General features: G+C 35.7%; 1 protein-coding gene across 1 annotated transcript in view; it reads right to left on the reverse strand.

Moving 5' to 3' along the window:
* Nucleotides 1–11461: 11461 nt before the first annotated feature.
* The window catches only part of UNC13C (unc-13 homolog C), a gene marked incomplete in the record, with an annotated part of 288759 nt that continues 279471 nt past the window's right edge, over nucleotides 11462–20749 (reverse strand). The window contains 3 exon segments of the mRNA XM_072402358.1: nucleotides 11462–13394; nucleotides 19196–19355; nucleotides 20395–20487. Coding sequence (XP_072258459.1) covers nucleotides 13112–13394; nucleotides 19196–19355; nucleotides 20395–20487 — 536 coding nt within the window.

Here is a 20749-nt window from a genome sequence, read left to right on the forward strand (position 1 = left end):
AACTTTTCTATCAAATTCAGTGTATTTAAATGGAAACCCTGAACTTCCTTATCTGAATAGTAGAGTTAACAGATATTAAGCATCAGCATTACCAAACAGGTACCTAAAATGATAAAATATATTTCCGCTTTCTCACCATTAAAAAAAAAATATATATATATATATATATATATATATATATATATATCTCAGTAGTTGGATAGCTAAACTGAAAACATTTCCCTAATTTAAAATTGGAAACAAATGCTAGTATTGAAGTGGTTAATTTATTTCCAGTTACATCTGTGGTTGTATGCAGTGGCTTGGTTTATTTTATATAAATAATATTGTCACTTCTCTGACCACAACCTACACATAATAAAAGCTAATATAACATTTATGTTTAATCAGTATCTCTATTTCATTAACTGGCACATGGAGCTCTAAACCCATTCCTTTGAATCTAAGCAATGTGTTCTAACTATTGAATTGATCAGGCCTTATGCTTAATATCACAATGCAACCATCAATCTTTTCCCTGCAATTGTTTAAGATTTATTGCAACTTCTGAATTCAAAATGGCTGTCACAAAATTCATTAGTATTAGCCGTAGCTGATAAATGAGGTGATACAATATTAATGCATTGGAATCGACATCCAAAAACAGTTAATAGTGAAAAGAAAAAGACATTGAGATACCAACAGGCTAAGGCATTTATTTAGAGAAATACATTTTAAATAAAATAAATTATAAATAAATAAATTTAGAGAAAACTCTAAAATCTGTATGTTATTATGCAAATACATTTTCCTAATGGATTTTTTTCCTGAGATCTAATGCAATTCCTAACTTGTCTGTGATTTCCAACAAAAATAATGTATTGCTTAATTCTACAGAATTTTATTCATTATAAACTAAATCAAACCAATGTTTTCATTCAGTTCTGCCACTTAGACGTGCATACCTGCTAATGTGCATCCTGTAACATTTTGGCATAGATTTAAAACTACTGGGATGCCCAGACCATCAGACATGAACTGTTTGTTTTTACTATAGTACACATGCCTTATATTTTCTCATGTAATGCACATTACCACACAGTATTGTGTCACTGTGTGTTTTTGGGCTCTGCAATCCACATTTGCTGAGATGAGTTGTCCCAATGCATTGAGGTACTATTCATAATAAATGGCTCTACAACATACCCACACAACTAATATTAGTTTACATACATTGTGGTAACACATGCAGCAATACATTTATTTTGCAGCACAGAGTAGTTTACAAATATTATAATATTACCAATTGTTACCACTCCACCCGCAGATCATCTGCTCAGCATGCTGCAGCATCACCTGCATCCCTGTAGTCGTGAATTTTACACCATTTCCGGCATCCCCTGCACAGAAACTGAAGGGGATTCACAGCTGAAGGGGATTCTGGATTAGGTGCTGCAGCCAATCTACAGATTGTTCAGTCCTGCCTTGCCATGGCTGTTGGGCCTTTTTAAACCCCTCCAGTTCCAGACTTAGGTTGCTGGATCCTCAGTGCACTTCCTGTCTCTCTGCCAGCCAATTGTCTCTTTTCTGTGTTTGACCTAAGTCTGTTACCTGACTCTGCCTTGCCTGCCGCCTGCCCTAACCTCGGCCAGTCCAGCTACCTCTACTTGATTGTTTTCCGGCCTTATCACCATTCCCAAGCACATGTCTTCTGATCCATGTCACCCCCTGGTGGGGAGAGCTTGAGGGCCGTGACCTGGGGAACCCCTTGCAGCAAAGTGGCCCGGTAGCCATTAGGGTCACCGGCCCATCACTCTCTGCAGGGCGCGCTGGTGAAGACCGGGGGGTCACTTAGATTCTGCCCCTTGGGTAATTCCGTGTCACCTGCTAGGGAGAGGCAACCCGTAACAACAATTATATCAGATGTGACATGCACCTACTATAATGTCAAGAGTCTTAACAGAAAGGAATTGAGGTCATCCCAGAGAACAATGCATTGCAGGTTTGCTGGATCACCCAGCTTTACTGATGGAAGTGTATCCTCTCCAACTTTAAAAAATCAGTTCCAATGTGTACAAGCAGATCATAATATTGCTAAAAATTACTTAAAGGTAACATTTCAGTTTATAAATGTTTGATTGGTACCTGTAAATAGAGAGCCCCCCTTCATGTCCCTTTTTCTGTCATTCTTTAGGCCCTGATTTGTCTAAATTCCAGTCCCGATACTCTGTCTATTGTAAGAGGATTTTACCCCAGGGGGAACCCTTGAAATAATTTTTAAGTCTACATGGACCCCCTGATATAATTTGCTAAATCCACAGCTTTCAGTATATTAGCATGGTGGTCAATAGAAAGAATACCTCTTATATTGCTGCCTAGTGGGAAGAATGTCACCTTTACAGCTTAAGGAACCCCTGATAATCTCTGGAGGAACCCTGGTTAGGAAACATGTGGTATGTTTTTTTTTAATATTTTTCTTTTATTTTGTTTTACATTTTCAGTGATATGAAATCACGTCAGCATTGTTCAACACTGTATAGCAGATACACAGTAGAAAATGATCATAAAGATCTTAAAGCACAGTAACAATCATAATAAGTGATGCAAAATGATTAGGTCATTAGGTTCAGCAATATCACTTGCTTATTTTTTAAATAAAGCCATGCTTGTTATTATGTTATTCCTGTTGATATTTACCTCTATATTTCCTAAAATTTTTGAACAATGATGGGTGTGTCAAGGATTTTGCTGGGTCAACACTCAAACTGCTGTTTGGAGTGTAGTGGACAGAGATGACTTCAGGTGACAGGGTGGTTTCTAAACTGACTATGATTTATTCATATATGGGGAATAGAGTAAAGCACAGTGCTATTTCAGAGTATTCTAAAAGAAAAAGGACAATGTTCTAATTGTGAATAAAATAATTTAACAGTGTTTTACAATATTCTTCCCTATATACTGTACATGCTGTGCATGTTCTTGGAACTAGTTTAGGTTTTACCAGGACGGGCAGTCCACATCTTAAAACAAAGCAAACTCAGAAACAGAAAATAATTTAGAGGTATTATGCAAAGGATAATTATAAACACAAAGTATGGTTCACAAATTCCCTATGATGTTTTCCTGTATGTTCTATAATTAAAAAAATATGTTGTATTGTGATAGACGGTGAAGACAGAAGAGGACAGACGTCTCCGGAGGAGCTGCGGGGACAAGGTAAGTATTTTTTTTCAGTTGTAATGCTATTCTCATACAATGTTGTATGACAATCAGATTGCACTGTAACGCGTGTTTCTATTTTTAGTTACCTCGCGCCTGGTTCGGGGTAACCGATAGTAGCAAGTTTTCTTACCCCGAACCAGGTTCGGGCTAACCGCCCAGGTGGTTAATAATAATAATAATAATAATAATGATAAAACACAAGAATGCCGCTATGATACTGATTTTTTTTAAGTTTTACTATTATTGATGATTAGTATTCTTTTTATTAGGCCTCAAAAGTATTATATGATCAGCAAAATGTATGTAGACCATGGTTGCAAGAGGAAGACATACAAGCCTAACTGACTTGTATAACAGTTCTAATTTTTATGTCATATCACTGCATGGAATTTGAATTAATGTAAACAAATCAAAATTGGAAAAAAAACATGCAATATACAATAAAAAGAACAACATTAATTTTTCATCAACACTTGCTGTTTAAAAGATGCCTCTGCCATATGTGCTGGTCTGCTAAGGCAATATTAAGATAAATGATTGAAGAAGTAGCTTACACAATGTTTCTGAAGCCAAAGGAATGTTATGTACTGTCATCCAAAATTTGGCATAAGAGAGGAAAACAAATAGATTCTGGAGATTCATGATGTGCTGCACATTTATAACATTTTGCCTGCTGTTGAGATATGGGCAATAATGTTGTAATTGAAGTCAGCAATGTTGGAGAAGTATTGGTTCTTCATTCATTTGTTGATCGGGAACAATTTTTCCAGCTTTAGTAATGAAGGAAGTAAAAAGGAAGGACTACTAGGCATTAGGAATGCTTTAAATTGCCTTAAAGATGCTTAACATAGATGATAATAAAATGACTTTGGCCTTGATTCCTCATTCTTTCTACTAACCTGACACTGGTAGCTCATGGATTCACTTAAAGAATTTTTACTCCAGCCTGTAGCCTCCGGCCAGTAGCCTAGGGTGTGCTGGAGGAACCATGACAAATATGGGTCTTGTCCATGACTGCAAGATGCCAGAGACACCAACCCCCACTACCCCCCACTCCCCACCCTTCCCTCACACACCAAAACACAACACTTCCATGTGATTAAAATGGCCCTTTTGGCTTTTTTTAACCAAATCATTTTAACGTAAACTTTATTAAATATAAATATCATAAATAACAATTCACAAAATAATCAAAACAACAAAAATAATCTTCAACATAAATTAAGCATAAATAACATTAAATAATAACAAAAATAACCATTCCTTTAAAACATTACCCTGTAAATAACCTTTTCTGATTGCTGGTCCTCGAAGGCCCATACTACTACCTGAGACTTGCGCCACAGAAACCATATACTCAGAAATGATATCCACCATTGTGAGCAGCTTCCACTATCAACTCTATTACAACCTCCACTCCTCTTTCACCAATCTAGAACCTCCACAGCGAAGAAGGAGCTCCAATCCCACCAATTACACCATCAAAAACAGACTACCCTTGAGGACCTCAACCAATATCATAACTAAAATAAAGTGACAGGCAGGTGGGAACTTTTTTTTCCCCTTCCCGAAGTCAAGAGGCTACCCCCTTTTTTCCTGCAACTTATAACCCCTTAACCCCACCCTCCTCTCCACCTACTTTCCAATCTCCACCCAACACAATACACATTAACCCTTTCCGTCAGCTCCCTGACACCCCAGTCATGCAGGCCTTTCCCTTATGCTCCTTCCTTGCTACATTCCAGGCCTGTCTTTATTCTAAAATCTAATTTTCATCTCCTTCCAATAAACACATGGAATATGTTATAAAAGAATTATCCCTTTGAAAAAATATAATCAACATTGTATCACCAGCACCTCCAGTAAAAAGAACATTCTTTGCCTTTATTCATTTTATTTTACTCTACTGTTACGTACAGCAAGATTAGTTTATTGCGAGCAACACATTGCATAGTTTAAAATTATTGCTGGACATTGCATTTTTCATTTTTATTTGGATGCTGGAATAATTTTACCTCAACTACAAAATGCAATGAAAAATAATGGCCCTCACAATTTGTTAGTATGGGAAATCCATAAACTGAGAGTAACATTAATTCAAAACTGGATAAAAATATGAGAGCACTTCTTCAGATTTCAAGATGGTTTACTTGCTAAGACTTATGTCCCATTTAAAAAATGTTTTAGGTTCAGCAGACTACCGAGCTACCTATCCTTCTCACTTCACATGTTTGCATGTGTGTAGTCAGATATACTTTCCCATCAGTGTACACATTTACACGTATTATCAAGTAAAGCAGACAATAACAAAAAAATTTACAGAAATACCAATATAAAAAAAATAAAGCATACAAGTTCATCTATCTATGGGGTCTCTGTTCAGTGGATGTTTTTATTTATAACATAACTGGCTCTTTTGAAACCCTCAGAAACAGCATGTTACCTCAGGAATGTTGCCTTCAGTTTCTCATGTAGATTCAAAATGTTTTGAAAAATGATTATTTAATAATCATCCAAGGAAAAAAGAAAGACCCAAGTGTCACACTCACCTCTTCCCCTCTAAAGCACAGGCATCTCTCTCCTGTGCATGCGGGTGGTTCTGACTCTGGGCCTGCCTTCATGTCTTCATGCCTTTGTCCAACTCGCTGGCCAATCAGGAAATAGCCTCTTAACCATCTCTGGCTATTTAGCTAGCTCACACACTGCACCCAGTGTTTGTGCAACGTGTCTCCATTGTGCCAAGCTCCTGGTTTTGTTAAGCTAGTTCCTGTTCACCTGGTGCCTAATTCAGTGTTTCCTCTGTCCAGCTCCTGCATTAACCACTCGTTGTCCAGTCTGTTGGCTTCCAGCCAACTTCCCTGTGCTGTTTCAGTGTTCCTGTCTGTCTGTGGATATCCCTGAGTCACCTGTGCCTCCTGTTGCTTCAAGTGTCTCCTGTGTTCCCTGTGCCTGCAGTGGCCCCCGTGTCACTAGTGTCTGTCTCCTGGATCCCTGGCAGTTGACCCCTGGCATGCAACCTGACCTCTCTTGCTTGCTGCCTGCCTTGACCCCAGCCTTCCTCGACTATCCTTCTGCTTTCTGATTTGGTAGCATGTTTTGCCTACCTCAGTGTGCCACAACCTGGAAATAACCAGCGGAGCAACATCCTCTCCATCAGGTACAGGTGAGACCAGGTACATGGCACCTCACTTTGCATTTGTATTACCCAATTGTGTGAATTTTTGATAAATTCTAATAAATATTAGGGCAGTGCTGGCCTGATCTTTGACAGATACCTTGATGTCAATAGAAAGTATTGTAATTAACACTGCTGGAAAAAAACTAATAAATTAATGTATTAAATAAACAATATGCATTAATCCTAGGAAATCGCTCTGGTAAAGAATAGAGAGATTCCAGAAGCCGAGCTCCAGTCTGATGGGAGCACTGGTAGAGCCTACAGAACGCTGAGTCAAATAATGTTGATTCAACATTGCTGTTTGATCTCAGTATGACTTTTGTAAATCTTTGTTAATTAGGTTACAAACGTAGAGTGGTAGGTTGGGAGGAAAGGTGTTTATCACAGTCACACTGATTTTATTTGGACTTAATTTTCTCATGTATGTACATTGGGAACCCCAAGGAATGAAGGTATTAATTGAAACAACCATAAAGCAGATCAAAAGAGGCTCCCATAACTGGGAATGGACCATTATTATGTGCATTATCTATCTGATTCTATTTGCTGTGCTTTGTGCAGTATTCATTACAACAATTGCTTAATAGTTCAAGTTATCTAGGGAATGTGTTCAAGGGATTTTCTTGCACTCTTCAGAATTTTCATTTTACTATCTTTCAGTTTTGAATGTACATGTACAGCTATGAAGCAAACTAACAAAATATTTTCTGATAAGGTATAATATGTTCTTCTTACAATTTATAAAGAAGACCTGTATTGTTTACTGCATCTATCTACAACTATAGTTGTCAGTCCTATGATCACAAAATAGTTTTCCTTCATGTCAGTCCTATGATCACAAAATAGTTTCCTTCATCTGCTTTCCTTCAGGAACACATTCCAAAAAAAGATTTTGATATATACAGCAGCTAGATCATACAAGGGTCATACAAGGCCATTATTTGTATATCTTTCTATATAAACAAGGCATATTTAAAAGGATTTTTCTGTACATTTATCAATCATTTATGGAGTAACATTCACTCCGTTTTTTAAAACACATTTACTGTAAATGTATTAAACAGTTTTCAGAAAAAAAAATCCTCAATATTTTTTGAACATAACAATTTGTTTAGTGCAGCATTTCCTAAATTGTGGGTTGCTACCTAAATTGGGTTGCAGTGTTCTATCAAATCTGATATATTTTTCACTGTGTATACCCACTAATACATTTTTCCTGCCCTAAATAAACAATTGTTTCACTGTTCAGGTTGAGGTTAGGCACTTAGGTTCTGTGTAGGTTTGAGTGTGGTTTGAGGTTAGGTCCTAGGCAGGGAAGTTAAGGCACCAGGGGTAAAGTTATGCACCAAGAATGGGGTGGTGAAATTGGGGTAGGGGTCTGTGGTCTGGGCTGTATATGCATCCAACCCCTGCATTCTTTACAATTCATACACCTGAACCCTGCACTTTGAATGTTACATACACCTGACTCCTGAATTATGTATGTAACAGACCTAACATACCTAACACATATACTTCATGTGTTGCAGATTTTTAACCCAGAGCAGAGAAATCTCAGTTAATATGTAGCCATATTCTTTAAATCCTTTCTTATTGGATGGCCACTCTCATTATTTACAACTCTATGTGTATCTCATCATTAGCGCCACCTGTGTGCTCAAAGGTGCCACAGATTTTTCACAATCATAGTAATATAGTAGCACATCCATTTACGTGACATCCTGAGTTCCTGCACCAGGTAGCACCAACTGTAGTGACACCATAGTAAATACTAGTACAGAACCATATTTTCTATTAGTGCTCCAAGATTTACCAGTTTAAAACTTTTGGTGTAATAAAATTATAGACTACGAACACAATTCACTATATATTATTATATAAAAAAAAAGAACTTATTGTTGATCCTGTGCTTTCAGGGTAAACACTTACAATGTAACTTTTTTACTTTCTTTTAAATTAACTTATAAATGTCATTAAGGAATGCACACCCAAGGATGCAGGCCTATTCCCCAAAGGAAAGATGCAATTTCAGCACCATAGAGAGCTCACTGTGTGACAGCTTTTTTTGGTCTTTTATAGCCATTATGTTCATTTTACATTTACTGCATTTATGAACTGGGTAAATAAAAAAACTAGGGAACTATAATGAATGAGTTTTAAAATTATTACTAAAAAAACTCTTTTTATATAGCTTCAACATAGTACACAGCTCTGCATATTAAATAGTGGTTGTAAATAAGAGACAAATACAAACGATGACACAGGAAGAAAAGAGGACCCTGCCCAGAGGAGCTTACAATCTAAAAGTAGTCTGCTGCTGCTTGTGTGCAGGACAGAGGCTTGATGGGGGGGAGGGGGCAGTTCGCATGACTTGCAGAAGAAATCTTTTGCTGTTCTGTAAGCTCTTGTAACTCTTTAATGACCAAGACAAACTCTGCAGTTGTTTCTTTTTGCATATCAAAGCACAGCTTGCTCCAGAAGTTAATGAATGTCTAGGCTCCATAAGGTTTTTTTTGCTTTGTTTGTGATTATCTCACACAGTTTATGGCCTTTATATTGTGCTTTTTACTATTTTTATAAAATGTATCTTTAAATTGTGGGCATCATCCATAACAAATTAATTCTTTTCAATAGAAAACTAAGGGAAATCACATTTCAGCTAACAAAGATTTCGGCTAACAATGTGATTCCGGAACAAATTATCTTTGTTAGCCGAGGTATCAATAAATATTATAAGACAATCTATGGTGGATATTCTGATGAATATTTTATATATTTACATCAGTGCATTTCTTCTTAAAACTTCTACTGGTTTCTGGTAGAAAATATAAAGAGATGTTTAGTCTAGGAGGTGAGGAATAAACATAAATACTGTCTTCGCTGCCCACCTTAGGAGTCTCACAAAGCCATTTTTCTCTTTGTCAGAGTTCCTGTGTTGTAGTAGTTGAAGACGTTGTTAAGCTGTTGAAGGCCCATCCTGGTTTCTGCTTATTCCTTTCTTCCACAACTATGTGGGAAAGTCATATGGAGGAAACTTTACCCCACATATAAAAAGATTTAGTACCTAATAATGTGGGTGGTTGTTTTTAGAAACTCAGATAAAGTTTAGACATGAGTTATGAAATCTGTAATGTCCATACTGGACAAAAGAAGACCAGCCAAGCTGTCACTCTCTATGTTGTGTGTTAATAACCATTCTGTAGAATGACATTTTTGTTCTTGTTAACAAAACTTTAAGATTTCGCTCTATATTTTGTGCTTGATTAGGATCACAACTTTAAATAAGAATTGTACTGTATGCACAGATGCACAAATGTCATTACCTAAAGCACTGTTAAACAATTCAGTGAAAATAGGAAGGTGATAAAATCTATTTGAAGAAGGAAAGCATTTTTAAATGTTAGCAATGGGAAATATGCACATGTGAGAAACCTGGGACATGCCCATGAAAGTCTGGAAAGCTGCTCCAAGCTGTGTTTTAATCAGCACTTATCTTAAGATTTCATGTTATTAAACTGTTCTTGAGAATAATCTACATTCACAGATGATAATTTAGCCTATTAAAATAATCAAGTGTTTATTATCCAACATGAAATGGCAGGAGGAAGGCAATTTTGAAAATATTTCTCATGGAGACATTTCCCTATCACAAATATTGCATATATTAATATTACAAATATCCTATAGTTATTGCTTTACTAATTAATAAATTTCACACTCCATTTCACATCTTGGTCTATGTGGTTTATTTATAAAGCAGTATTTGGTCATCAAAATTCTCTTGCAGGGACATATTCACAGCTATTATTAAACACAACGACCTGGTAAATTCTCCACTAGAAAATGTTTGGTGAATGTCAGGTTCACTGCTCTATACATACACCCCCTAGATTCTATCCTTTGTTACCCAAAATATGCATTGACAAGTCCAGGAGACCCTAGAAAATGTATGTTTCATACTTCATTTATGTGTTCCATTTACATCGTGCATAGGCTTTTAAGTGCCCTGTAGTAAAGACACACTTTTGCAAATAATATTGAATATAGAAACTTTAGGTTATGTGCAAGTCAGTACTAATTTTTTGTAATTCAGAGGTCTGAGGTTTATCTGACATGGCCTTTCAACTTCACTTACATAAAAGGTAGCTAACCTTATTTGTAAGATTTCTCAAATTATAGTAATTTACAAATGCTTTACCTCATTTATAAATGTCCATATAAAACGTAATTTGAATAACTTCTATACCAAGTGTCTACATAATTTATTTAGCATTCCATATGCCCAGTAGCAGCTGCTCTTGACATAATTATCTGGATATTTTAGGGAGCTCCCATTTCAATAATTTAGCTACTGCCTGAACTTATCAATTGGGTTAGCAATACCTACTCAGCATTCCTTTGATCTCATAAATGAGTTTGTGCCCACTATAGTTGTCTGTCTGAATAAGTCCTCTGGGTTAGACTACATTTTTAAGAGTTATTCCACACAAAACAATGAGTTGACTGACAAGCTCTCCAAGGTGGAGAAGATACACTTTCATTAGTGAAGCTTGGTGATACAACAAACCTGGAATAGATTTCCTGAAATGTCATTTCCTATTTGTTAACAAATGTTTTGAATCCTGGATCAGATCCTTTACAAGTTTGTTGGATCACTCAGCTTCACTGATGAATGTGTATCCTCTCCAGCCTTGGAGATCTTTAATAAATTAGGCCCATAGATGTGAATTTTCCACAAAGTGAAGGAATTTCTCCTTTTGGAACACATCTTGGTACAATGGAACAGGTGGAAAAGTTATCTATAACTCAAAACTACTAAACAGTTTTTTGCCTAACGTTATTTTTGATTGTTATTGTTTTGTGGGGATTATTGCTAGTACTTGAGAGTTATCATTGCTGTACCCTGACAATTGCTAGGTCAAGAACTCCAAGCCAATCATGCCCTGTAATTGTGCACAAACATGGACCGTGAAATTGTCTGGAAGAGCGCAAAGCATTTTTCGAAGTTTAGCACTGGCGCTGGCTGTGTGAATATCATGACAGGTTTGCAATAAATCAGATGCATAAACAAATAACACAAACTATATTTCTTCATGTTTTATTTTACAATATTTCACTAAATATATTTACATAACAAGACTTTTTGCCTCAGTGCAATACATTTTTTATGTTGCATAAGTACAAACTGTAGGATTTTTTTTTCTTTAAAAAGAGACACTTGGCTGAAATTACAGCTAAGTGCACAATGCAACATTTCTAGCTTTCCACAAGTCATTTCCTTTAATGATACAGACAACACCCAGCTGCACACTGTTCAGAGAAATATCCTTGGTATTCATTACAATGTTTTAAGCACATACACTCTGGTAGAATTAGAGATATTCTAAAGGAATATTTTTTTTTTCTGCACAGTACAAAAATACTGCAAATTTTATGGAAAATAACCCTTTGTTGTGCAGGAAGCTGAACAAATGGTGTAAGCAAAACTAAGGAATGGTTAGACACATTATCCTTCTACTGTATTTTTACAAATGTACAAACTCTTGATGTACAGAGCATACTGGGGTCAGCACACAAACCTTGATGGAAGGAAAAGGCAGAAGTGGCGCCCACACCAACCAATCAGATTACTTCAAATTACATCCAACTAGTGCTAAAAAAACAGTTAAATCTGACTGGTTGTTACAAGCAACAGCTGCGTTTTCTTCAGTGCTTCTCAAAAAATGCTTTTGTAGTGAGAATTCCTAGCATATCAGAATCATATTTTTATGATTTTCTAAAAGTGACCCAGAAGCTGTTATTTTTTAACCATGCTTTTGAAAATGGTGGTTGCCTGGTTGCCATAATCAGCTGTTTGCGTCAGCATTTAGAATCACCGACCTGAAACAATAATGCAGAGAAAGACTTCTGAGTTGTCTGGTCTGCATCAAAAATATTGTAACCAGATGGTCAGCATATCAGCTATGCAACTGACATTTCTAATGGAGGTTCGCAATGGCAGTTATAGCATGAATCTGATTGGTCTTGCAGGCAACACAAACAGTTCTTTTTCAAGTGAGACCATTGTGTTAACACTAAAAGATCCAATAGGAAAACACAGCAGATATTACTGTACAAGAAAGGACAAGTGTCTTTACAATTTATCATCACAGTGATATACAAGAAAGGTTGTGTTGGATATACAGAAATAGCCCCATCCTTTCATTTATGAAAAGAGAACAGTTCTAATTAGGAAAGGACTAACAATGTACAAAACATGTTGCAACAAACCATAATTTGAATATGCAATAAAGGCAAATAAAATAAATGATGATGTGGTTAAGAATAACAGGTCAGAAGATCTCGAACATTACAGACTGCATGACATCACACATTTATTTAACATATACAATTCGATGATCAATAGTTCATTACTCAACTAGGCTGAAAATTGGTAAGAAAACAATGTATACCAAAAATAACCATGAACATGTTTCAATTCTAAGGTGTAGGTTTTGGCACTTTATGGGAACAAGTCCTTGCCCAGTCATATAAAAAGAAAATACACTTCTTCTTTAACACGCCTTGCAAATATAGTACCAGTGTACTAGCAAACACTGAAACATATTGAATAAACATTCCCACTGATTTGCACATGCATACACTATTCAAAGAACAACACTGTTTCAATGGTTTGTGTCCATATTTAAAAAGAGTTCTTTGAGATTACTTTCCCAATGCAGCAGGAACCCTCTAGACCTCCTCTGGAGACCTTGTGTCTGATTTCAACCTGACAAACTCCTTGGAGACCTCATCATTGGACCTTTGAGAAAGTATTCTTAGGATTGTCAGTCCAGTTTCATCCATGCTGATGTTTTTTGTCAGTGGATACCAGGATGCGCAGTTCCCCTTCTCAACAATGCCCTTCAGTTGAATGACTGCCATTCCAATAATGCGATCTTCTCTAGCAAAGCAGTAGTCTTTGACACACAGGTGAAGTTCATAGGCTGCAGGTCCTTCTTCATTGCTAAGAATACTGGAGAATAAAAAAAACAAGAACAGTATTATAAACACATCTTCTGCATTTACCAAGATTAAAAAGATGCCTTAGCCTCATAAAATGTTTAATGCTTAATGATTTCATCATTCCTAATGAAATGTCTTCTGCTTCTGGCTTATTTTTTAATTAACTGTATTGCATTCTTAGGATTTAGTTGCCTTTTCAGGAATATGTGTTTAATTATTATTTTAATAGGGGATATAAACAAATGACAGTTTGTGTAATGTTCCAGCATAATTGCTGCTTCTTATAAGCACTGGTTAAGACACAGCTGTGTCTCGGTAGAATATTTATTAGAAATACCAACTGGCACACTTGCAGATAATATTTCCTGCTCCATGAGCTATGTCTTTTGGCATTTTGGTCATTTTGTTTTTTTTATGTTTAAAAATGTATAAATGAGTATTTTATATCATATTTTTCACTTTTTTGTATGAAAGCTTTATTTTATCAACAAACATTTGTACAAGTTGTTTTAATTACCTCATATTGGCAGAACATACTAAGTCATCTAAATTTAATTGTGAAGGTTTTTTTTTTCTTTAACTGATCAGATTTTGAAAGATTGTAATTTTCTATAAAGGAACACTACTCACCAGACTGCTGGACTAGATCTTTTAATGTCCAACATAAATCATGGGAACAAATTTAAGCACTGCTAATTCCCATTGCCCTTACCTCCTTACCATGGATGCATCTTCTATATCACCCTCCCTTCTGAGAACCTTTATTATTATTACCTTGTTTTTAAATACTGTCAACATTTTACACATTTATTTACAAAGTCCATAGTCACATTACTAACTGTCCCTCAAAGGGGCTCACAATCTAATGTCTTTACCATAATCATATGTCATTAACACAGTCTAAGGTCAACGGTTGAAGGGATGCCAATTAATCTAACTGCATGTTTTTGGGATGTGGGGGGGGGGGGAAATCAGAGTGCCCGGAGGAAACCCACAAATATAAGAAGAAACATACAAATTCTCTGCAGATAGTATCCTGGCAGAGATTTGAATCTGGGACCCTAATACTACAAAGGTGAGAGTGCTAGCCACAGAACTAGACAACTTATTTAGGTCCTATGACTCTAATACTTGGGTATCCAGTATATGTCCTCCTGGTTGAAATCAACTTGAGTAGTACTTTTTCTGAACATTCTGCTATCAAAATTGCATTGGATAAAGGTAATATGTAACCTAACTGAAGAACAAAACCATTGCTGAAGAAATTGGTTATACCACTTTAAATTTAGAGATTTTTCTTTTATCTGTTTCCTTTTATCCTTTTAATTTCTTTGAGTTTCTACATTTACAAAATGTGGGCCCCATCAATTCTGTCTCACCACTTTATAACTATTTATTGTGATATGTGTTACCACATCTCCTTATAATCTATAAGAAAAGCACACTCACTAAAAAATATGTTTCCAATTCAGTAAGTTACATTCTTTCTCTTTATGGTCAATTTTGTTTACTATTTTATGATTAAAATTAAATAAATGTATATTTTTTAAGAATGTATTAGTATACAATCTTTATTTTACAAATCAATATATGTACAGGCTATTTTTATGACCTCATATTATCAAAGCATACCAAACTGTCTACTATTAGGAAAATGTGAAGAATTGCTGTAAAATACCTGATCACATTCACCTTACTATATAGTAGTACTAATCATGGGACTGCTGTATTAGATTTTTTATCTATTAATATATTGGATTTTATTTTATTCAGCTAGCAGATATTTCCACCGTTTTCGTTCTGCAAATAAATCTCAACATTTTTTTACCAGGATAGTTATATATTGAACATTACAAAAGAAAATCTATACTGTCTACAGTTTTGTTCTGCCCATCATCAGTACTCATTTTATTTAATACCTTTAGCTGAATTGTGGTGTAGAAGAGGGTGTGTATGGGGGAAGGTGTTAAAAATTATCTGCCCTGGATGCAGACTATGCTAGGTATGCCACTGTCACTACAATGGGCAAATCCCAGACTTTTAGCCAAAAAATTGCAGGTTTGAAACTTGAAATAGAGAAGAAATTATATTGCAGTACATAGTCTTTGTTAAATGTCATGGCAGTGATTGGCTTCCCTTGCATTTTGTTTGACAAAAGCTTGCTCATTATCCATAGAAATAGCTAGAATTAAACAATACACAATGTTGCATTTATGGTGGACTTGCCCAAACATTACTACTTTCTGGTTATCTGTTTTGACACCATAATGTCTTCCAAGGCACAATGCTCTCCATAAATTACATTACTCACTATAGTATCTAGGTCCAGTAGCTTCTACAAAAAAAGATGTTCTTTAAAGATGACAAACCCATTTAAAGTACAGTTTTAAGTTTTAAAGTACAGTATTTAAAGTAAAGTCGATAAAAGAATGAGGGCTGCATCTGCTGATCTCTCTTTCAGGATTATAATTTTCCAAGCTGTCATGGGTATGCATTGGACTAAAATCCTTTTTTGAGTTTCTGACTTGTAACAAAAAAGAATACAGGCATTCTACTAATATCCTGACACTTATTTACAGAATGCTTGTTTCAGACTTGTGACTTAAAGGAACTGAAATCAGACACAGCAATGACAGCCACATACCAGAGGCAGATTCATCTCTCATAGTGGAACTTAGGCAATAGGTGTCACTCACTCTTTCATCTCCTAGCAAGTCACATCCATTGCAGTACCATTTACAGAATCAACATCTAAGCCATGCAAATGGCTATTGTTATTGGGCTCTCTGCTATAGAAATCTAAAAAGCTTTACATGCTGCTTTGAAAGCTTCACTTGTGCAGGGGGTGGCAGAAATATAAGACAACTTAGGCAGCTTTCTGGTTATCTCCTAACTGCAAGTTTCATTGTAGTCCACTAAGTCTCCTTAACATGGAGTGCTCACCCATAATAAGAAAGGAAGTCAAGCTGGTGGACCTAAGCCATCACCCCAGTAACAATGGAAGCACCTTCCAAGCCAGTCGAGGGTAAAGCACTACACCACAGCCCATGAGCCCATGAGACCAAAGAAAAAGAAAGAAGCCAGAAGAAAGAGAAAGTGCACACACTGTGACGAGTCTGTTGCATAGTGCTTTAGCCCAGGGATCAGAGGGCAAAATGATCGTGGATGTTCTTCATCCGGGAAATGAACCAGCTCTTTGTGACCCACTGCATTTTCTAATGTACACTCTGAGAAGCTAACCATGTGCAGTGAGGAGCCTGTAATTCTGAGCAATACTGGACATAAGCTTTTAGTTCAGCTTTAAATATAAATATGCTGGATTTTTACAATTTTGTACATGAAGTCTAATTAGTCTTTCTGCAGTCAGTTAAAATACACAATATTAATGCTCCTTGATTTAAAATGAAAAGGCACAATGCAATAAATAATGATAAAATAGCTGTGTGGTTAATTCTACATAGCTCCACAAGAGACATATTGTAAAGATCAGCATTAGCTGCACTGAGTGGAGGCAGCCTGGGGGCATTTCCACAGGGATAAACACCTGTTTCTCATAAACCTAACAGTAATAAGAGTCATATTTACTATTTAAATGGAAACTAGGTAGAACAAGCCTGCTAGGTATTCTGGATTTAAGAGCTGTTACCACTGCCAGATATAAGTGTCTAGCTATTGTACATTTACTGTAGCCTAATGAGATTTTACAAGAACTGTTTGTATTGTTCCATAAGAATTTTTATTATTTCAGATTATTTCAGGCAAGACTCTTAATGTTGGATGTGTCAATATTTTACTAACCGGTAGCAGTGTGATAATTGTATAAAACTGCAAATCATTTGTAATTTAATCTTTATCCACAATTTAAAAACTGCTGTATCCCATACTCAAGTACTGCTTATTTTAAGGCGGACCTAAATTTAAATTTTTACTTTACATAGACAACCCTTTATTTTATAGAGTAATAATTACCTTTTCTTAACTGCAACACCGTTTTTAACTGAACTGAACTCTGTCTTGAACGCTGACACAAAGCAGACATATACTTCATTCAGACCTAGCTTCCCCTGTGGTTGCCAGGTCTGAATAAACTCCTGTGGAGGGTAAATCATCCCAGCCCAGCCAATCAAGATGGTCTGTTTGAGGAATTTCACTCAACACTATGGTTCCCTTCCTTAACTTTATCTGGATTATAGGCCTTAATACCTTCTGGGAAGTGGATCATAGTGTTTGTGAAACATGTTGATTTGGAATAATTTGAGTCTAAATTGATGAGTTTTGTTAACAGAATTTCCTTTGCTTAATCGATGTTTTATTGTTATCACATTGATGTTTTTTAGAATAGTTAGTAAAGTTTGATACTATTTTAAAATTTGAAATTATGCTTTGCAATCAGATGCCCTAAAAGTCCTGTCTTGGCTGTTGTTGGTATTTGATTTGTCACAGAGAACTCTGATAGTTTATATCCTATGAAGCTTTGTGTTTCTGGAGTTCACGGTGTCATCACTCACTGTAATACTATTGTATTGTTTTGAAGGTTGATAAAAAAGGATCCAATAATATTTTAAAATTGTATATATTTTAAAAATCCAGTAGGTTTTAAAAATACAATATATTTTAAAGCTAATGTAGTCATAAACATTTTCAAAAGAAATTAAAAATATGAACAAATATATAAAATTTTAAAAATATGATTAAGTCTGTTGTGCTCGGCTGCGCTGATGTCACTTGCACTAATTATGCGCTTTTGCACATGTGGTGAATACATTTATGTAGTGTGCTGTCTATTGTGAAGAGCAGCAGTTGTACTATAGAATCAAATTTTCAAAACATCAAAAATAGCTTTCATACAAACAGAAAAAATGTGTTGGTCATTGAAAGAAGCAAGCTAGACAAGCATGTTGTGCTCTCCCAGTGCGTACAGGAGCGCAGATGACAGATTAAACAGTCAGTGCTATTCATGCCAGTGCACCCTAATCTTATAATGAACCACTGTGCTCAGCACTGCTGGCAGTATTTGGAGTTAATATAAGAAACACTCTGTGTGCATGTCAGCAATGCAAGAAGACATTGAAAAGAGAAACAAAAGAATACATGGTACAAATTATTTGTGAAGATGAGGATTCAGAACTGAAATTCTTAAGAGATAAACATCCATGTTATTAAGAATTCCAGAAATAGTTGTGTGCAGCTTTAGTGCACTTATTTTGTTTTTCTAGGTTATAAAAACTTAATTTAGTAAGTGGTAAAAAAGTAAAGAGGAGCTATCGCCAAAGTGTAAACATTTTGCTTTTAATTTAGGAAGAAGCAAGTTTTTTCATAAATGTACATGATCTTGAGTACGTGCAAGGTGAGGTCAGGAGCCATCCCTGACATCAAGAAGCCAGAAAAATGGTGGTGTGGGACATACCAGGAACAAGTAACACAAAAAACATTAACTGTGCATAAAACTTTATGAAAAGTGAGAGTGAGAAGATTAGGTAATAGGTTGATTTAACAAAGGGATATGGGCTTTCACATACTAAAGTAAATTGTACCTTTGCAAGGGGATAATTCATCTTGGTAAGTGAACAGCCTGAAATTCCTTTAGTGAATTACCTCCAAAGCGTGGACGGTTAAGAACTATGCCTTGGCTAAAGCAGGAGCCTTTGCTCCACTGAAGTAATTACCCTCACCAAAGCTATAAAGTGTGCAGGTCTGCTCGACTAACTTGCACATGCCAGGGGAATAAAATGACAAACAACACATAAAACCATCTGTCTATGCAAAACTTTGGGTCTATACTGGATTATTCCCAAAGTCTGAATAACTTACAATTGGAATGTCTCATTGTATTTTGGTGACCAGGTGTTGCTTTTTGTTTTAGTGCTTAATTTCCTTTTCTTGTCAGCCAGATTGGGACCTAAAACATAGACTTCAACAAAGGGTCGGAACATAGCTGTAGTCTGCCAAATCAAGCCATTCAGTGCCACAACTGCAACAAAAGGAAGAATGCAAATAATCACAGTTAATGCTTTGTATGCCATACATAACCACAATTTTCACAAATACACCTACTGTAGCTAAATAACATTCATTGAAAGGCTTTGACAAGGTAATTCGCTATATCCATTGTTAGTCTGACTACAGTTCGGCTTTAAAATTTTTTCTGAATGCTGCAAGTTTATTTTACCTACCTGGTGCAGGCTCAATATTGTAATTGAAAGGCTACAGAGTCTGCATACCTTAGCATTAACTTTATAGAGTATCTCAACAAAACTGAAACCTTTTACATTTGATGCATGAAATATATCTCACTGAAGATGTATGAGAAAAGCAAATAGACAATCTCACAGGCAAGAAAATTGATTTGTGGGGGAATTATGTATGCCATTGATGTATAGTTACAATTTTTGACAATGCAGTGTTGGTTTAAATAGAAGAGTAATTTTTCATAATGATTAATTGCAGCATTCTGTTTAGAGATTATAAAAGTAAGTTTTAGCATATTCAAATCCTTTGTTTACAAGTCCAATCAATAGCAAACCAACCAACAGTTAATACTACAGTCATATGTCTATATTTTTCAGCAATTCTCCACCAATGGCAACTACATTTTTTCTTTGAAATTTTTTACATTAAAAAGACCAGTGACAATTAAATTGACCAAACTTATGAGGAAAAAAAAATTGGTTTAATTTAACATTTGTTTAAAATAATAAAATAATAAAACAACCAAAAAAAACAATTTTTATAAACAAGTAAAAGCAACCCATTAGGTTTAAGTGTTTGTTGGGAAGGGCGGTGTTCTGTTGTTGAGAATTTTTAAAAGTGCAATTCAACTGAATAACTGACACCTATCAGGCCAATATTGCCACTGTTGATCGACAGTCACAATGAAAGTCTATGGTGCGGTTCAGTTTTTTTGTGTGCAATCAGCATAATTTAAAAACACAGTTCCTACTTGCTGCCACCAGAATAACGAGTGATATGATGACGTGATTTTTAGAGAAAAATTTTCATTTTACACTTACTTTTTACTGTAATCTTGTGTTCACCATTCCCAGGATGAGTGAAGATATCAACTTGAACTGAAATTTCTCCAATAGAGCCTTCTGAGGACAAGCCTGAACAAGATAAATGAAAAGGTCAAGGTCATAAACAACATAGCCTGTAGCTGGAAATACTGTAAGGACAAGGGTTTGTCATTTACAAGTTTAGCTTTCATGCCAGGTTCTCTCTTTTTCATCCTGTAAATTTAGAAAAGGAAGCTAAAAAGATAAAAATAGACCTTTTTTAGAAATAGCTTTGTAGGTAGGGCCACTTATGGCTCACTGATTTTTTTTTTAAACAAAACTTATATGACCTCTTAGTAATCAAAACACAGTG

The sequence above is a fragment of the Pyxicephalus adspersus genome, chromosome 2 (genome assembly GCF_032062135.1).
Source record: "Pyxicephalus adspersus chromosome 2, UCB_Pads_2.0, whole genome shotgun sequence".
Classification (NCBI taxonomy): domain Eukaryota; kingdom Metazoa; phylum Chordata; class Amphibia; order Anura; family Pyxicephalidae; genus Pyxicephalus; species Pyxicephalus adspersus.